This window comes from Macrosteles quadrilineatus, unplaced genomic scaffold, assembly GCF_028750875.1.
Source record: "Macrosteles quadrilineatus isolate MER2022 unplaced genomic scaffold, UCM_ALF_1.0 Scaffold_4__1_contigs__length_99947679, whole genome shotgun sequence".
NCBI classification, from domain to species: Eukaryota; Metazoa; Arthropoda; class Insecta; order Hemiptera; family Cicadellidae; genus Macrosteles; species Macrosteles quadrilineatus.
The window spans coordinates 68,445,308-68,464,852 of NW_026542597.1; the positions used below are offsets into that span (position 1 = coordinate 68,445,308).

The window sequence follows — 19,545 nt, forward strand, 5'->3', positions numbered from 1 at the left end:
GAAACAACATATCTTCTAACTTCGCTGGGACTATAGTTTCTCTAATTTACTTCAATCAATGCAGAAATGTATAGTCTCTAACATCTTCTGACGGCATAAATTTAAAAGGCCAAAAAAATCATAAACAAATATATTATTTAATAATAAATAAATTTTTATCACAGTGAATTTGTTTTTTTATGTCACACAATTTTAATAAGCGCAGTCATTCTTCTAAATAGTACACTTGTTCACATAATATCAAACTACTGACTCTGTAAGATTTCATATGACGTGGAAATAGAAACTGTCAAGCGTATAATATCACTCTTCAGGTAGCCTGGCAGGGCTTAGTGATATAACATGGGAAATGTAGGACGATACAGCTTTTGTAGGGAATGTCAGTTAGATTATATTTGAAGTATAATTACAAGGTATGTTGTGAAAACTTCAGTTGTGACATTGACTTATTATAGTGACGTAGACATTCCATATTTATGGACCAGCTGTGGTAAATATTTAACTTTGAACGACCATTGCTTTATTGGCCTCATTTTATTTCCCTCATTATTTTTGGTAGTTCTTTGATTGAACTTTTTTAGAACTTTTATTAGAAAAATTGACTTAAACGTTAACATGAAAAATCGGTGATTGATGTTTAGTTGTACAAATCGTCGAAGGTTGCGCAAACAATTTCTTCTGTAACTAATAGTTTTGAGCGACTACTATTTTTGGTAACTACTAGTTATAACTACAAGATGTGGTCTTCACTGACTACCTATGTCTGCTAGTCGTAACCTTATTACCATTAGGAGATAGTTACAAGTATGCTGTTATATCTGTAGCGAAACAGGAATATCGTTTATATCGGCTTCAAAATTGTTACATAGTTAATTGATAAATTATATAGCTTTAATTGTCTGGGTAGTGGTTCGATTCTAAGCGATACCCAGATGGTATTTGTCGTAGATCTATCAATTTATGATTTTATCTAACAAAATGTCGTCGTTGGATAGCAACAGGACCAGGTTTAGACCGTTCCCTCACAAAAACTTTTAAAAATGCCACTGGCATAGTAACAGTCTGACAATTTGTTTCCGTGGTTAAATTTTATTTGCATTCAAACAAAAAAATAGCTTAGTTTGAAACCAATATAAAAAACTTGTAAACATGTTTTCATAGTCGAATTTAACATTAAACCAAGCTTCGTATTCAATAGATGTAATACAAATATTGATATATATAATATTTAACAAATGTTATCAAAGTTTTTTAGTGCAAAACATTATATTGCTTGCAAATCAAATTCTAGCATTTCATTTCTCTGCTTTCGCAAACATAGGTTTTTCTGAGCAGAATGATCTGAGCAACTCCAATAAGCAGAATATACAATGTAATTTGCATACACATGAGATGCAAACTGGTGCTATTCCAAACTGTGCTTCTCTTCCCGAATTACATAAATAGCGTAGCGTAGTCCAGAAACTCTATTCAGAGTGGGTTTGGGATTTCAAAATCCAGTATGGCTGTATTGTGTAAAATCTATTCATATTAAACATTTATAATGCAGTCAACATTATTATAATGATGTGTGTATTATAATGCATGTCTATTTAGTAGTTTATTTAACCGCTGTGGTAGAAATTCTTTATTCGATGTGGTATTAATTATATGCCAAAACGTATTTAAGTCACTGATATACGTTGTTACTGACGTATCACTTCTTAATTGAACCAGCCCAAATTAAAAAAAAACTCATTGCTCGTTTGGAATACAGATTTGAAATCAAATTTATCTGGGAAAATACAAGTTCATACTGGGTGTAAAAATATTTAAGAATTCTTGTAAAAATCTAAGTATTAAATCTCGATTTCAAACAGAACCGATTCTGGTTCTCTTTTTTAGGTTTATTAGTGGGCAGTGCTTTAAACATAAGGCCGTTGTTTATCATTTACCATTTACCATTGGAGTCTTCAACGCAGTCCTTGAATACCGGCGAATTGTCAATCATAATACCACTTGGGCCGTGTTCTTTCATAACACGACACAAAATAAAATATATTTGTTATATTATATTTCCATAAATTAATACTCAACATTTTTAACTATGCACCGTTGTTTACAGAGAAATTTAAAAATGTACTGAACCATTTTTTAGTTTATAGACAAATATCCACCGAAGAAGAACTCAGATGCTTCAGAAATATTTTTGGAGATGGTTTCTACACATTTAAAATTCCTTGGTAATATTTCTGCTGATAGATTGTGGGTTCCGCAAGTTTAATATTAATTTAAAAATGTGCTTTTTACAGATCCTGATCAGGCTTCAGTCCCAATGATACGGTATTATTTTTAAATGTTTTTTTTTTTTAGTTTCTGTTTTACATTGGATGTAATAATCGCGTGTTTGGTAGTAAATATAATTAGTATTACTTAGCTTAATCTTTTTAAAAGCTGTAAAAAGCAGCTGAGCATGTTTATAATATAATAACAGTTATAATATAATATACAACTACGCTAAACTAGGAGTTTCATAAATCTACACTATTGTTAAAATTACTCTGAAAATATTCTAGGTATCATACGAAACACAACCTAATTGCTTGTAGGTTTGTATTCCATTGTTTATCCTACGTCATTGTTTCTATTGTATCCATTGTTCTTAGTTGAATTTTAGTTCATTTGCTGTGTAGCTGCCGTAGCTGTGTAATTAAATCATTATATTTCAAACATGTATGGCTTACTACGTTCATTTATTTATTGTTTTTGCTTTAAAATTGTAAATATATTTAGGTGAACATCATCTTTCTTTATGATTTAGTTTTTGTGGCAATCAGTTTAAACAATAGTTTTTAACATATCTTTGGTGTACCAAAAGGTTTGATAAAAAATACAACAGTTACGAAAAGGTTAAGTATATGAGTATTTGAATATTGACTGAAGGAACACTTGGTTAAAAATTACTTATTTCACACGGAAACTCAATCACAGTTTATGTAAAAGTACTTTTCTATGGATGGTTTTAGTTTAAAACTAATATTTTTTTACTATTTATTTATTATATTGAATAAATACATTTTTGATTCTTTGTATGATTACTAACAACATACGCAGTTCAATTTACAATAACAAAACTGACTTGTTTTGTTTTCTGGGAAATAAATATAATCAGTTTTAATCTCAGCTTTGTTTCAAAAACAAAACTAAATCAAATTTAATACATCTATTTTTTTGTTTTAAATGTTTATTTTTAATTTAATTGTTATACAATATTTACACAAGCAAGCAAATTATAGCTTATAAATGCATTTACGTCACACATTTAACATCTAACAATCTTATAATCTTATACCCAAGTAAAATAATTATTATGTAAATGAAAGGAACTCCTAGATGTTTTCTGTTAGCAAATCAGTGCTTTATAGAATGAACGTTATACTCTATAACACATGGCTTTTGATTGTTTGCACCTTTGTATTTTTATTGTTTTCATGTTTACATACAAATGTTATTCAATTATCTCCATCGTCAAGGTTACCCTAAAATGTTCATTAATATATGAAAAAATGTATCTAATGCTGGTTAATTGCCAATTTAATTATTCATACAATTACAATATGATATATTATATATATCGGGTGCTAAGCAATTATTGTATAAATAATATGTTACTATGACTAACATCTTAACTATTTACATAACTATCTAAATACAATCTCTTCTGTATTATTTGTAATACATATGTATTTTCTTATTCAACTTAATACATTCAAAACCAAAAGTGATATGCACATCCAGGTAACCTATTATAAAATACATAAGATACAAAAGATTGTGAACATTTTTACATTTAGAAAAAACATAAAGTCGGCGAATTTGCTGTAGGGGAGTTGTTTTTGGTTTTATTGTATATTTTTGGGCATTATATATTCATTTATGTGTTTTAAGCTTGTATTGTTAAGTGTGTTTATATACATACATAGATAATAAATACATTTTATTGGGAATAATGCAGATAAGGGTAAATACGAGTAATAATAAATAGGGTTTTGTTGGACTGCAAACAAAGAGAATACATTTTGAGGCATAATCATAATTTAAAATAAAATCCCTCTCTCGTAAATATAAACTCACAAAGAAACATTGTAAAAGATATCAGTGCACGACGTGTTTGTTATTTATCATAAGCTTCACGTTGAAATTAGCCGATTTACACTAGCCGTAACAAAGTGGATTTAAATGTTGAATCAATGAGAAAGGCGGTAAAAAATATTTTGACATGGTTGTGACTTTACGAATGTAGATAAGTTAGTCTATTATTATACGTTATAACTTTTTTCGGAATTTTTCTCATATGTTATTTTTAGGTAAAATCAGCAATGACTAGAAAGATAAAATAAAAACAATAAAATAATGTTATTATATTGGCTGGTCAAAATTCGACAGTATAAAATCAAAAGGGGGTATTAATTATAAACGATAACAAAATTAATTTTGCATAAACCTCGCTATTAAATTTTATAAGTTTGGCAGCATATATTCTTTATTAGTATTTTGTTCAACATGCATCAGAAAAACTACTATTGTTTTCGGATCAAGAAACAAGGGTTTATTGTTCTTATATAATTTAATTACTATTTTGTCAATTATTGGGACGGACAAAAGAGCTTAATCACCATAACCACCTTCATTGTGATGTTGAAATATACTAAATATAACTATATAACTACATACTAATATAACTAAAATATGCTGAATGCAATATATTTATTCAAAATAATGAATTTCCGACAAGAAATGTACTGCAACTGTATTTAGGTAACGTTTGTTTTTAAAAATTGAATCTTTTAGCCACATGGAGACCATTTCATAGATTATCATTTTAATTATCATTTTAAAAAAGCTAGTCATAAATGGATAATATGTAAAGAGCAGAGCGGTATTTTACAATGACAGTTTCAACCGTAAATATGAGCTAAATAAGTTAAATGTAAGTAAATAGCATCCGTTATAATGTTCTTCTTGATCTTGTTATGATCATTATTTTTCTGTTTTATTCTAAACTGGTGGTTTGGATAACGCACTCCAGTTCCTCCAAGTACCATTGTAAAAACGTCGTTGGTAGACGATTTAAATGATTTTTTCGTGGTCATCTTGTTTTTACTTAGTGGTATACACGCAATGGTGTCAAATGCAGCAAATGCAAGATATGTTATTCAAAAGTTAAAATAACATATTCCCGGTCTTCTTTTTATATGTCCGTATGCTATAACTATGCAATATTTATAATACATTTAATAAACTAAGGAATCAGCATTCATATTCATGCACTCATTTTTCATACACTGTATCGTTTTGTATATATTTATCTCGTAAACTAGTTTTTTTTTTAATTATTTATCTTTTCTTGTAAACAAAATTCTGTGTACAATATTTATTATTTTCCCTTTTTAAAAGTATCCTAAATGTATTATTGTATTGTGCGGGTGATAGACTCAATCCCCAACCACAGGCATTTGGGGATTACATTTCAGAAATCGTCGTTTGTACCATTGTAACTGATGTTCAGTAATGAAATAATAAAGGATTCATTCATTCATTTATATTATACGTAATTTTATCAATAGCAAAACACGTTTACTGATACCATAGACAAAAATAATTAAATACAGACTGTCAGCCGTGCTGTGGCTATAATGGTTACCATAGGTTCTGGCGCACACCGCTGGGAGCGCTATGTAGTTACTTAGCGTGTAGGCCGTAGCTACATGGAGCTCCCAGTGGTGTGTGCCAGAACCTATGGTAACCTCAGCTCAGCCGACGGTCTATATATTTAATTCTTTTTGTCTGTGCTGATACTGTGTAACTAAAGTATTTAATAGTCAAAACTCATCACTCACCAGGCACAATCCTCGGGCCGTTGGCGGCCGCAGACAAAGGCCCACTGCCATACTTGACCTGGCTAGGGGTGGCGTTGCAGGAGACGACGGCTATCTCGTCAAGCTCATGATGGCCGTGCACGAGGCGCGTGGAAGATGCCGCTGTGTCCCCGGGACTTGACTGTCGTCGACCTGTAAGACTCTGGACGAAGCGCCGGGCCGAGGTGGACATTGGACGCGTGCCGTGGAGGAGGCATACGACACCCCGGTGCCCACTTTAGTGTTCTATAAACCACATTTTTACACTACTCACGTTTTGTTAGAGAACCCACATTTCCACACGACTAACTCTGGTTTTTGTCAATACCTATTGTAAACGCAAAACATAATTTTCTCAAAATATTATGCCAAAACGCTAGTTAGAGAGATTAAAATATAGTATTGTGTTTTAAACCTACCAAAATGTTTCTAAAATAGAATAAACTAGAATGTAAATCATCGTGAGAGAGTAATGAATGCATTAACGTCTTGTTATTACCAAAAATCGTTTTAATGTCACGGTTACGACTTATCATTTCTTCCCATCACCGACATTCCTGGAACAAAAAAAAAAACACTTTTAGACTGAGGATAAACACTACATCTAAATCAGTAACAGCTATTTTGCATAAACACTGTATGCCAAATTACAATAAAAAAGTAAGAATACTACAGTAGAACCTTGATAACAAGACTCTCATGGGGATTGTAAAATAAGACTTGTTATCAAGGATGTCTTCTTATCGAGGTTTATAATAATATGTGATTAGGGTTACAATAATTTTAAGGGGATTTGAAAATGACACTTGTTATCAAGGGTGACTTGTTATCGAGGGTCTTCTTATCAAGGTTCCACTGTATTACATTCTGTGCAACCCCGTAAAATGCGATGGCAAAACTGTGACGAGAGAGTACAACACTTCTTTTGTTTAAACGTTATTAATTTAAGTTGGTAACATTTGCGGCACCTCGCGAATAAAACTTTTGGTCGGATTGTTATTTGTAACTGGGACTTATTAACAATTAATAATTTCCTAAATATCAATTCATTACGGAAATGCGTATTCTAACGCATCTACTTTAACAGCTTATTCTAATAACAATTCAATTGCCAAAGATTGGAGGCATTTTAATATTAGTGGACTTTCAATTCTAAAAAACGCCGTAAACAATATATTTATCTGTACAAACTCGATTTCCGTCGTAATTTTGAATAAACTATAATGTTTGAGTGGTTACAAATACCTTTAAATGTCTTTACGAACATAAATGAATATGATAAAACCAATTAAACGATAATGAAACTATTAGTTTGAGTTGGATAGAAGAAGAACAAACTATCTGGATTAAATGATAGTGGGAGGGGGATAGAGGTTCTGGCTATAAAGCTTAATGTCCAATACTGCGCCATTCTGCGGCTATAGGGTCACAGACCTGACATAGAGAATGTAAGTAGTTGTAATGGCAACTTTAATACTATATAAAAAGCAATTTTTGTGTTTTCATATATTTAACTTACAAACCAAGAATTGTATTGTGAATTTCATATACAACAATATAACAAATGATTTTCAGATTGTTCTGACGTCATAAGCTGGATGCATTAAATTTTCATTGGACAAGTATTTATTTTACATTGTTGTTGTTCTTAAACGTGTAATTATTTACTGTTAAAGTATGATAGAATTACAGGAATAATGTTGTGAAACACGGTGTTTTAATTTATAGTGCACATAATATTGATTGTTTGAAATTAGCAATAACAAAGTTGACTCAAGTAATGTTACTGGAGGTGTTATTTACAACTTGCTTAAGTTTTTTATCTACAACTTCAATTATCCCCAGTGAATTGTTTAAGAGGCACTGAATTTGTTTAATTCAAAAAGACATTTTAGTATGTACCGGTAATTAAATTCTCACTATAATAATAATATTTTAAATTACATACATGTGGTACGATGAATTTAGCAAGTATTATAGTGATGCGTTTTAAAATAATTTAGATTTTTGGAATACCAAACTGGCATTCAAAATAGCAAAATAAATCATTTCATATCATTAAAAACTATAAACACGACTTTATCTTTTGATATTGTACATTAAAATATCTATAGTGACTTTAATATCGAGTAACAGATTGTAGAAAGGTAATGTATACCTTTCTTAATGTTAAAAGATTTTACACAATAAAGGCATAGTGATGATAATTCGACAGCAACTGATTTCTTTCCGGAACGATCTTCACTGTACTGGGCAGAAAATTCATACCATCTTAAATGTGTCTCCTACTGTAGGCACACATGTTCTTTGTATGAATAAACCTACAACCCAATAACCTGGTAATGGTGCAATACACATTTTGGTTATGAACTGTCTCAGTCACATGAAATATCTTTGGCATTAACGTCTTACATCTGTATATTTCAAATTGTAAGTGCTTTGGAACAAAACAATTAAAGACGATGTCTTCTTAGCTAGCAAGCTCTAAGCTAAATACCTCATTAGGAAGCAAAAAAATGTTGTATCTTAGAATTGTATAAATATTTACGTGCACAGCTTCGCAAACCAGGAAAGATCATTCGAATAGATCGATTAAAGATATAAAGTGAAGACTTAACTCGAAATTAATGTATACAATCCAATATGGTAAGAAGTTAAAAAGAAAACTTTGTTTTTACTATTGCAATACTTGATGAAGTGCAGTTTGAAGAGGAAAATTGATTTTGTCTCCTTCAAAGTTCATAAAGTATAACAAATGTGCGAATATTTTCAGTTAAGCACGCTGTCAGTGTCAGTAAAATCAAATATATTCTTAAAACTACAATTCTCATATTCAAGAGGAATTAAAGTTTCATACCCACAACAGGAGTTATAAAGTTTAAAAGGTCTCTTTTTACAAAGAGTCAACCCATTCACGTTTATGACACGTTCGTAAGTAGCTTTTGGTTTTGTCATGTTAAAATTGTGTTCTTGTCCGAGACTTGGTTAAAAACTTTGACGAAGTGTTAGCGTGTGTTTTATTTGATTTCGGTCAATTTCTTAACTTAAATAGTTTTATTTTTTAAAGTGCGTCAAACAAATCCCTACTTCTACCCTAGGTTATGTAGCAAGTGTTCTTAATGGTTCACTATTACAACGCTGAGTATTAATCAAATGCTCACGAATGAAAATAACAAACAAATTAAACAAATAACAAATCAGGTAAAAAAGACAATCTAAACCACAATTAACCATTAGAGTAAAATTATTCTTTTATGTTTATCCCCAATTTGGGGACCCCAAAGATGGCAATGCATACGTTTTTGGACAGAAAGGAGATAATTGGAAACCTTTGGGTCAAAGTGCGAGAAGTTTCTCCTTACCAACTCTTGGAAAGTGAAGCAGGAGACTTCCATGGAGGGTTGTGTGCATAGAGACCTCCTTCCTGAAGGAGAGCCTCTCAAGAAGGTACTGTTGATCCTGTAAGACTCCTTTAAGGAGTAGTTTAACGTAATTTTATGTAAACTGTTTTGAATTTCTGAGGATCATAGTTAAATGTGTCACAGAAAAATATTTAAAGAAAGTTAAGGATGGGATGTACATGCTTCAAACCTGGTGCAATACAGTCAAACAATTCAATCTAAACTTAACGGGTAACTATTCTTAACCCATTCAAATCAAATGTTTGTTGATTTATACGCTAATTCAAGACTATCTGACTACATCCAAGCCGCCCTCCTTAATAAAACACTGTAAGATCTTTAAATGTGAATTTGAGCCCTTGACTGTTTTAAGTATGAATATGTTGATGATTTGTTAATAATTGGTACAATAACTATTTTATGACGCTTCGACATCCTTACTAATCCTTAACACTATTATGTAGGCTATAGTAAGACAAATTAACTATGAATACTTTTTTTATCACGTATCAGCTAGCAAATCATGTCACATGAGTTGATTAAATTAGTTTTCAAGATAAGGTTTTAATTACAACTAGCTGTTACCCACGGGCTTCACCCCGTTTGACTACATAAGTATTAATAAAACTATTGATTGGTTACGTTAAGCTGAAATAAACAAAGCAGAATACAGTAATACAAACGAATAATCACACTGATTTTAATAAAGTAATAAATTGAAAGAATAACAAACAAATAAGTAAATAAGTTCAGCTGAGGTATTTTTAACATTAGATATATGGAAAGTTACCATTAGAAAGAAATTACGACCTTAAAGGGCAATTTATATTTTGCGCAAGGTTTCTCGTCATGACGAACATTTTAAGTAGGCCTATATGGTTTATGGGGGTGTGACTTGTAGTTTTCTCAAAAGTTCATGGGTACTTTGAGCTTTATATATGGATACATTTCCTATTAGTATTCTGTCCTTTGAATCACAACAGCGTTATAGTCCATTCATAAAATTTAGGCGGTTTTTACGGATGTTCCCCACTACTTTACTTAATGTAAACAGTATGTTGCAACTGATTGACGGGTTAGCAAACTTCAGCTGTTGAACTTGTTAAAAGGTAAGATCAAGTGGTGGATGGAATATATTTCTTTCCCTAAACTAACTAAATTTTGTTAACGGAATATAAACCTTTTAAATTATGTTCAGATTATGCCTAAAAATGAAAACCAACGATTAGTTAGCTTATTATTGCCTAAAAAACCACATTTCTTTTAAGTACATTATTGCTTGAGAAGGCATTTAACAGCATAACAAACGTAAATTTCCACTTTACGCTGTTGCCTCGGATCACGTTGTAAAGAAGGGCAATAACTTCTAACATAAGCAATATTGTGTTAGAGGTTACGTTATGGCTGTTTTTATTGTTTTGCTGGTGATGTTACGCACGTATATATTGCTTTTGTGAACGACGCCATTACTTGACCAAAGTAAACCTCCGTCAAAGATGGAGAAGTTTTATACAAAACTGTAAGTTCATATGCGACTGAAATCCTAGAATTAGATGGAGGTTTTCACTGAAAAAGAACATAATGTTTTAAATCGGACAAACATTAGCTAAAATCTGTTTAAATCATACATTAGGAATTATTCAATATACGTTTGATTAGGTATTACATGTGAAATAAACAATTGCCCAATGGTACACAGTAGTTAGTTGATACAAAATGCGGGAACTTAAATATCACTCATTGTGGAAATCAATGGAATTTAATTATATTTTTGCTAAAGGACCAATGTATAACTGGATTTGTTATGGAATGAGAAAAATTAATAAACGTAAATTTAGTAAATTCGTATATCTTTGATTTTGATACATTTTGCATTATCTCTATGATATTATATGAATATTTAAAAATAGAGAAATTAAATCTTTTAAGGTTATGCTAAAACAAATTAGCCATGTACAGAAAACTCAATAATGAATTCAATGGTTTTTCGTCAGATAGTAAATTTGCAAGAGAGAATTCAATATTGGAAAGAAAGCTCTAAGACTCCAATTCACCAAACAATGGAAGAGGGATTTGCATTTCCTCGGCCGGCAATGCCGAGTCTACAAAGAAGCCGGAATGAACCAATTTATTGACTTGTCTCAATAAATTAGTATTCTTTATGTTCTAGCTGAATTGAAGTTTTTTGCAGTTTCTATGGTCTTCAAAGTTCTTAAATCTACTAAGCCATCAAAACCAACGTTATTATCATTTGCATTTCATGACACATTACTATGATAATAGTAACGTGAAACATTCAGTTGAAAAGTCCTGATATTTGTTTGCCTACTCAAAATAAAAGGAAAATAAGATTGGAACTGTGGTATTCTAAGCTTAGCCCCTCTCACAATACAGTATAAGTAGCATTACCCTAAATGGCTGGTTGAATTCAATTTCTTTGAACATACTGGAAGACCTATCTGCTTCTCATTCTGAAAGGTTGTGTAACATATTTTAACTGTTAGGCTAGTATAAATAGATTAAAGAGAATAGAACTCGTCTACTCTCATTAATCTGAACTATTTTTTTTCCTTGGGCGCTGGCACGAGCTTAGGATTGCTTTCACATTACTTCAGGCTAGACCTGGTTGTGGTATTATCACTTAGATAGTACCCATTGGTGATTGGGGGGATTTGAACCTGGGAACTCAGGGACCGAAGTGTCACGCTCTACCACTAGACCGAAGCTCTCCCAAATCTGTGCTATTAGACACTGAATACATTACAAATATGTATTACTTGCAGTAAGAGTACATTGTTAAATCTCTGTGCATTATTTTGGGTGGTTTGTTAGCCTGGTAGTTTCCGTCTCTCACGTAGGTATGGATGGTATAGGTCCAATCCCTGCCATAAATCAAAAGTTTGAAAGGTTGGAACAGTTCTCTGATAAAAGAGTTCAAACTCTTTAGTACGAAATTCCACTAGCGAACGGAAAAAATAGTGCTCTTAAGTTTGTTCACCCTGTATATGTGTTCGTTGAACGTACAATATTGTACAATGAATATGTACATGAAGATGGGCTGAAAAAATAAAACTACAGCAATTGTAAGGGGCGAAATGATTAATCTCGACTAAACATTCAAGTTTAGTAAACAAAATATTTTTTACTAATACGGAACAAATATATACGAACGTTTTGCATATATACAAATATTTTAAACCACAACGCATCAAATCATCGTCAAAAACATATTTGTATGCTGATCCAACCTCGTCTGATATAGACCAAACTTTACGGATCTATGTTCTTTGTATGAAACAATGGATTATATACAACATTTATCTCTACAAAAAGAACAGTGAAATAATCGTAATATTTAAAAACTTTATGATATTAATTGCATCAAATGATAAGTTATAAAGAAAGTTTCCATCAGAACAATAATAAAAGTACTATTTTAAAATAAATTTTACATTACATTACATATAAATTCAAATTGTCTATGACTAAAAAAACTGCTCAGTTAAATAAGTTTTTGTCGTAATAAAAGTGCATTTTTTTAATATCATATTCGTTTTTAAGTAGTAATAAACTGCACCCAAGAAAGTTTTCGGTGATTTCACAAAAGAAATGATTAGAGAAATGTAAATTCACCATCTAGCCTTCAGGGTCTCAAACAGCCAACTCTGCTAGAATTGTTGAATATTTGATTTCCATTTTAAATTGGCAAACAAAAGTTCCAATCACTGAAATGTTTGGAATATGAGATTTGAAGAAAAACTATTTGTATTTTGGGTGAATTAAACATCTTAAATCCCTTCATGGTGCTCAATTATGTGTGCATATGTTTAAACCCCCTATTTTTATTATTAAAGTTTTAATAATTAAAAATTAAAAAATTAGATTACAAATGAGTTGAATTATAATTTAATTTAAATTTCGTTCCATACAGTGTGTTGTTGGCATTTTTTGTAGGTCTTATCTAGTTAGCAGTTATATTATTTCAACACGTCACCTTCATAATAATATTAAAGGTTCGGTTAGCGTTTAAATAACCAGTGCCACAAACGTATCTTAAAAGTCTGGAGTCAGACTCCTTATCAGGGAAGGTGGATTTTAGGGGTAGAGAAATTATCTAGCTGAGGTAGTTTATTTTATCCAGCTTAACCGGAAACTGTTTAGAGTTGGGATCATCATTTTGTACATTTTTGTTGCCAACATTTTTGGCATAATTTTACTTGTTAATATAACTAAAGCCAACATTAGAATTAGTGTTAAGTGTTTTAAGGTTTCTTTCCATTCTTTTTTGAAAAATCTTTACGTAATATTTAATACGTATTTTTGACAATTTATATTAAGGAATATCATTCAACACTACCTATGATCTTAAAAGAAAAATTTTCTAAATTTCCCACGATTAAAATTTAAAAAACTTCTAAATTTAAAAAACGATTAAAAAACAACAGAAAATATTTGTTCTGATACAACTCATAAACAGCTAACATCTCTACGGACAAAGCTATTGTCTACATTGACAAGGTTATAAACAGAAATAAGACAATATCGATGCATGCTTTTCTAATTGTACTTTACATGTGTAATATTAATTCATGTTTTATTTATAGAATGCATATTATATTAAATGCAATCATTATTACTGTTTTAATTTTTAAAGTTTAACCATACAAGTGACGCAAATTTGATCAGAACAAAGAAGTTAGAGTAAATAAATTCAAATTAACCTTACGGTACTTTCTTAGGGAGGGAGGTAATTGATTCAGAGTATCTTCTACAGTTTTCTACCAAACTCAATATGCTTAGGAAAAGGCCGTGTTAAACTTTAATTTCAACAAAAAAAAATATATCATAATATTTTTACAAATTTCAAGGTACCGGTAATGCAAATGTTAAAAATTTCAAAGGTAAACAAACACGTAAAAATATTAGCAAAGTTTATGTTGGTGTAATATATTTGATTGAAGGAATTCTCCATAGCGCTGGTAATTTCTCAACGACAAAACCCAGTCGGGCCAACAACAGAGAGCGCATAAACTTAACTGGTACGACTGTTGGTAAGATAGAACATTATAACTTGACATCAACTTAAGATGCGCATCATTGCCACTGCTTAAGTTGGGAGAATTATTTTTATAAATCTTATTATCCTCGTAAACATTTATGTTTAAGTTTTATGGAGCATAGTTATTGAATAGTTATTGGAATATAGTTATGGTAATTATTTAAATAAAATTTGAATAAATACTGTATGCAGTTCGGGTGCTTAGGTGCATTCACTGTAATGGTACTCAAAAAGCGTCATCAACGAAGAGAATTTAGTTAAAATAAGAAACTGTAAACTGACCAATTTGGTAAAGTAAATTCACCTCGAGGACTCTTTTTGGTTCATAAATTACCTGGCTAGTACAATCAGAGAAAAGCCAGTATTGCGCCTTGACTACTGTATTGGATTGTACAGGATCAACCAATGCAATGTATTGTATGGCCAGTGGTTATACTATCTCGGTTAAGTGGTCAGAGACATCTTGATTAATGAATAATGTAATATAAACAAAACATGCTTTTTGTTGGCAATCTTTCTACATATTTTAGTACATTATTATATGGTATAATACATGGGTAAAGCCTAATTTTTCAGTAGTATTTTCGATTGTGTGAGATTATTCTTGCCACGAATGTGTATTGCCAGGACGGAGAAAAATGTCTGTAATTTTTAATAATGGGTGTTTTTTTTACACCTTTACCCAACAAAATGATGTCGTTTTCAAGCTAACTTTTAGACTAGTTTAATTATTTCATTACTTTGAATACGTTTAGTTTATTATTGAGGAAAATATTGTTTTTATGGAATCATAAAAACAGGACTATTTATCACAGCAATGTAATTTTATAGATTATTTTGGTTTTGCCTGGAGTTTTATAATAATTATGAATTTGTCCAAATAAAATGAGCAAATTTCACATTTTCATATTTTAAAACATTTGTTTCCGGTGAAAAACTAATAATGTAATACTACTTATCCTTTCATGTATAATAATTACTTAAGATATTTAATAGGTTACTAAAACTATTGTTCAACAGTAAATTAAATTAGTTGTAGGGTACCATTTTTGAAGACTGTCAATTGTGATAATAACATAGAGTGATTTACGTACCTAAATCAGGTTACAATTTTCACTAAAAGTAGCCAAAGCTAGTTGAATATTTATATAATTCGATTACATAAACATTTCTTCTGTTAATATCTGTACCTGGTTAATCATTTAACTTGGTGATCAGGAAGTTGGTCAGCAGGAATAGCATCACTGGATCTTTGCAAGTTATAAATGATATATAAATATCTATAAACATATACAAATAGACATATATACATGTATACATATAGACATATATATATATATATACATATGTAGTCAATCAATAGGGGAGCTATGCCCTAATTACATTTTTAGTACCATTCCTTTTTCGGCTAGATCATAAGCTAGGGACATCTAAATCATAAAATCGGTGAAGTAGGACGAGCGGAAAAGGATGTAACAGAGAAATCCATTATTGTATCAAGTATATAATATAGATGATAATTGAATTTATAATAAAATCAACAATTATTATTATAGAAATTAAAAAATTCCAAAGAAACTAATTCATGTCGTAAAATTTCACTTTGTGACAGCTTCAAATAACTATGGAAACGCTAGGGAAGTTTCGTCTGAAAAGAAAATCCAGCTGTAATCAGCCGAGGACGCCGCAGGCTGCCAACGTGACGTCACTCAAAGGCAGTGTTGCCAACATAGAGATAATCACACAAAATAATCTTATAATATTCGTACTTAATATGAGATTTGACTACATTAGTCGTAAGAAATGAAAAATATACGCCAAAAAAATAAATCAAATACAATTCTAGTTATTAATTGAGCTAAACATTTCGCTTCTCTATAAATTCTGCCAACAATTTATGTTTGAAACACATCCCTCGAAGACGAAATTTTTTTAAATGTTGTTGAAGAAGAATTGTATTTTTTATTTCAAAAGGGATTTAAATTGTTGCTTATTAAACTAGATTTTTTTTTTTAATACACTTAGAGTTAAGCAGTTTGCCATGTGAAAACATTGTTGTCATTTTGTTATAACAAAAGTCAACAATCGGTAATGAAAGTACGGGTGGGTGGGTTGATGAAACTTTTATGGCAAAAAGGCAGTTTTGTTTTGTTGCGCTTTTGGCGTCTCATTTTTCAAATACTTTTTTGGAATTGTGGGAATTAATTAGATATTTACTTATATATATTTAACAGTAACTATCAGCATGTTTTGTCAAGATTGATAAGTATTGTAAATGAGAATAACTGAAATAGCCTTACTTTATAAGACAAGGTATCGTTTTAAATCACTACATTAAAATATTATTTTTCTGACTAGTGACATATAGCTTATTTACAATTTATTATTTCTATTATTTCTCTATTGACTTATTAAATATTACAAGACGATTTCTTCTAAAATCTTAAATTCCTTCGGAAGAGTTTCCTGCACTAAATTCCATTATATTACACACCATGCAATGAATACAAAATCAACATACCCGCTTATTTAATATGTGACTAAAATTTATGTTCCACAATAAATCCTCTTATACGTATGACTTTTTTAAAATATTGAAATTATTTTTTGTCCGTTTTCGATCTAACTAGTGAACTGTTTGTTCATTCTTTTTCGCCTGTTCTTTTAGCGAATTTCCCTATAGGGAAGTAGCTATTACCGTAGGTCTCATGGTAAGACTTAGGCCCGGGACCGATTTACTTTTTCATTGTGATGTCCACAGAGGCTAAAAACACCACTCGTTCAAATGTTTATATATGTGTATATATATATATATATATATGTGTGTGTGTGTGTGTGTGTGTGTGCGTACGTTTGCATATCATTGTCGGGACACACGCCTGCATACGGCCAGACAGTCGGGCTAACACACGGTTGTCGGGACTCACACACGTCCCGACAAGCAAAGAATGCCTGAAACGTTGTAATCGGGTCCCAGAAACACTTAGAAAATTTTGTTTTAAATGTCCCGACAGTCAATGTACGCCCCCGGAGTCAGTGATGTCTATCTTAGTCGGGCCCTATATCTCACACGTACGGTGGCGCGGCAGTGGTGAATTGCGGAACTAATGAAGTGTGTGGTTGTCCCGACATTCACTTCAAATGCAGGTTTCATGTTGAAGAGATGCAATGTTGCCAGTTCGAAGTTCCAACCGTTTTCTGCATCATCTAGTGCTGACTGCTGGTGGTCGTGTCGTGGAGTGGAGCGGACTTGACCTTGCATGTTGCGGTTGCTCCTCTGACTTAAACAGCGTTGTAGTTGGAGCTGTTGTCTGCCTAATGGCGATATATTTTCTTCTACTGTAGTAACTCTCAACTCACTGAAGTTAGTTGAGGTTATGTTATTGTTATTGTTTATGTCGGTGAGGAATTTAATAACTTTCAGTCAGATATTCCGATTATTCCCGTACAAAAAGATCACCAAATACTGAAAAAACTATCAGTGGAATAAAATAATCAAATCAATTCAGTTATTTACGTTTATGGCAAATCATACAATTGATAGGCTAAGTAATTTATAGAACCAATTTAGTTAAACTTAGGCCTTGCTAACTTGCAATTAATTAATTTAATTTGTAATTAATTCCAATTAGTTTTTTTATTAATTTTCTATAGTTAAAATATTTATTATACATTACCATATATTTCTTATATAAAATATTGGGTACAGTTTCTTAACTTAACTGGGCTACGCTAATATATATTGAAACTATCAATTCGATTAGTAAACCTTAAATCGATTTGTTCACTGTCGGTAAGTTTGGTTGGTTAGGTTAGATTATTACAGTTTCATTTTAAAACTTATATAAGTAGGTTAAATATATTCATTACTAAGAGATATTGTCAATTGATGGTTTCAATCGATATTACCGTAGCTCAGTTAAGAAACCGTACCCAAAATAGTAAATAGCCTATATTTATATTTAGGAAGGTTCTATTTAACTTACACGTTGTTTTCTTATTTATTTTAATAGGTACAGGGATGTATTTAAATTAAATATGTTAAGTTAAAAAAATCATGAAAAATAATTAATCTTATGCCAAGCTATTTACCTCTAATAAAATCTATACCTCATTGAAAGATGACCCGCGATCGGGTGTCTCAGCGCAATACCCGACAAGACAAAAAGCTTCATTTCCCGAAGGTGAGGTTAGAAGTAGGAAAGAGAGGTTTTTCGTACTTTGGGCCTAAAATGTACAATGCCTCCCCTGTGACCTAAAGATGCTGGGTGTGCCAGCTTTTAGATCTAGACTAAAGAAAATGTATTTTTGTAAATAGCTAAAATCTTGTAAATAGGGGAATCAGTTTTTTGTTTTGTCTTTAGTTTTAAGATAGGATTAGTTTATTGACAAGAGTCATCCTGTAAAACAGTTTGTACTGAGGAGCGCTTGCTAATAAAAGGGATTTTTATTTATTTATTTAATTAGGTAGCCCAAGTGAAACTATTGAAGTGTTTTACTTATTTATTTATTTTACATTCCAACGGACGGCTCCATTTTGATATTTTGATATTTGGTACAATTCAGTGTATTAACAAACAAGACTTTCTTAAAGCTACATATACAATAAAGTTGAGTGAAAAAAACAATCAAAATAAACTAATAACAAACAAAAAAGAGAAACGACAACAAGATGGGAAAAAAACAGTGGTTGCAACAAAAAAATCTATAAAAGCGTTACAAAGAATAACAATAATAAATTTGATTTGAGTAGATAACAATAATAGGTAACAAAAATAAAGTTTAAATTAGTTAAAAAATACATTAACAAAGAAAAACGGTGTAGAGTTAACAAAAAAATTAAGGTTTTCAACAAGATAACAGTAGAAAGATAACAATGATAACTGAATTATTGAAACAATGTTAAATGTTACTAACTAAGTTAAATAACTTCTTGATCAGCATTGTACGTGTTATTAAATTTACAATAAGTAAATAAAAGAAAAATCTTATAACACTTAAAACATACAGAGTGAGTTTTAAATGAGTCCCCCCCTACTTTTTTCTACATTTCTCAAGATATCAAATCCGGACCACGTCAGATCATTGTGGAGTAGTAAGTACTTCATTTTGACTGGGTATAAATTTTTGGCCGCCATCCTGGATCCATCATATTGGATACAAAGTTTTGTTTTCAAATGTAAAGGTA

General features: G+C 31.0%; 1 protein-coding gene across 2 annotated transcripts in view; it reads right to left on the minus strand.

The window, feature by feature from the left end:
* Nucleotides 1-19,545, minus strand: part of LOC128991590 (cyclic nucleotide-gated cation channel alpha-3-like) — a 363,748-nt gene that overhangs the window by 245,931 nt on the left and 98,272 nt on the right. For both annotated transcript variants that reach the window (XM_054414605.1, XM_054414604.1), the window contains exon 2: nt 5,880-6,454. In XM_054414605.1, the coding sequence (XP_054270580.1) occupies nt 5,880-6,090 (211 nt within the window). In that variant the 5' untranslated portion in view covers nt 6,091-6,454. The remainder of the gene's footprint in view (nt 1-5,879; nt 6,455-19,545) is intronic.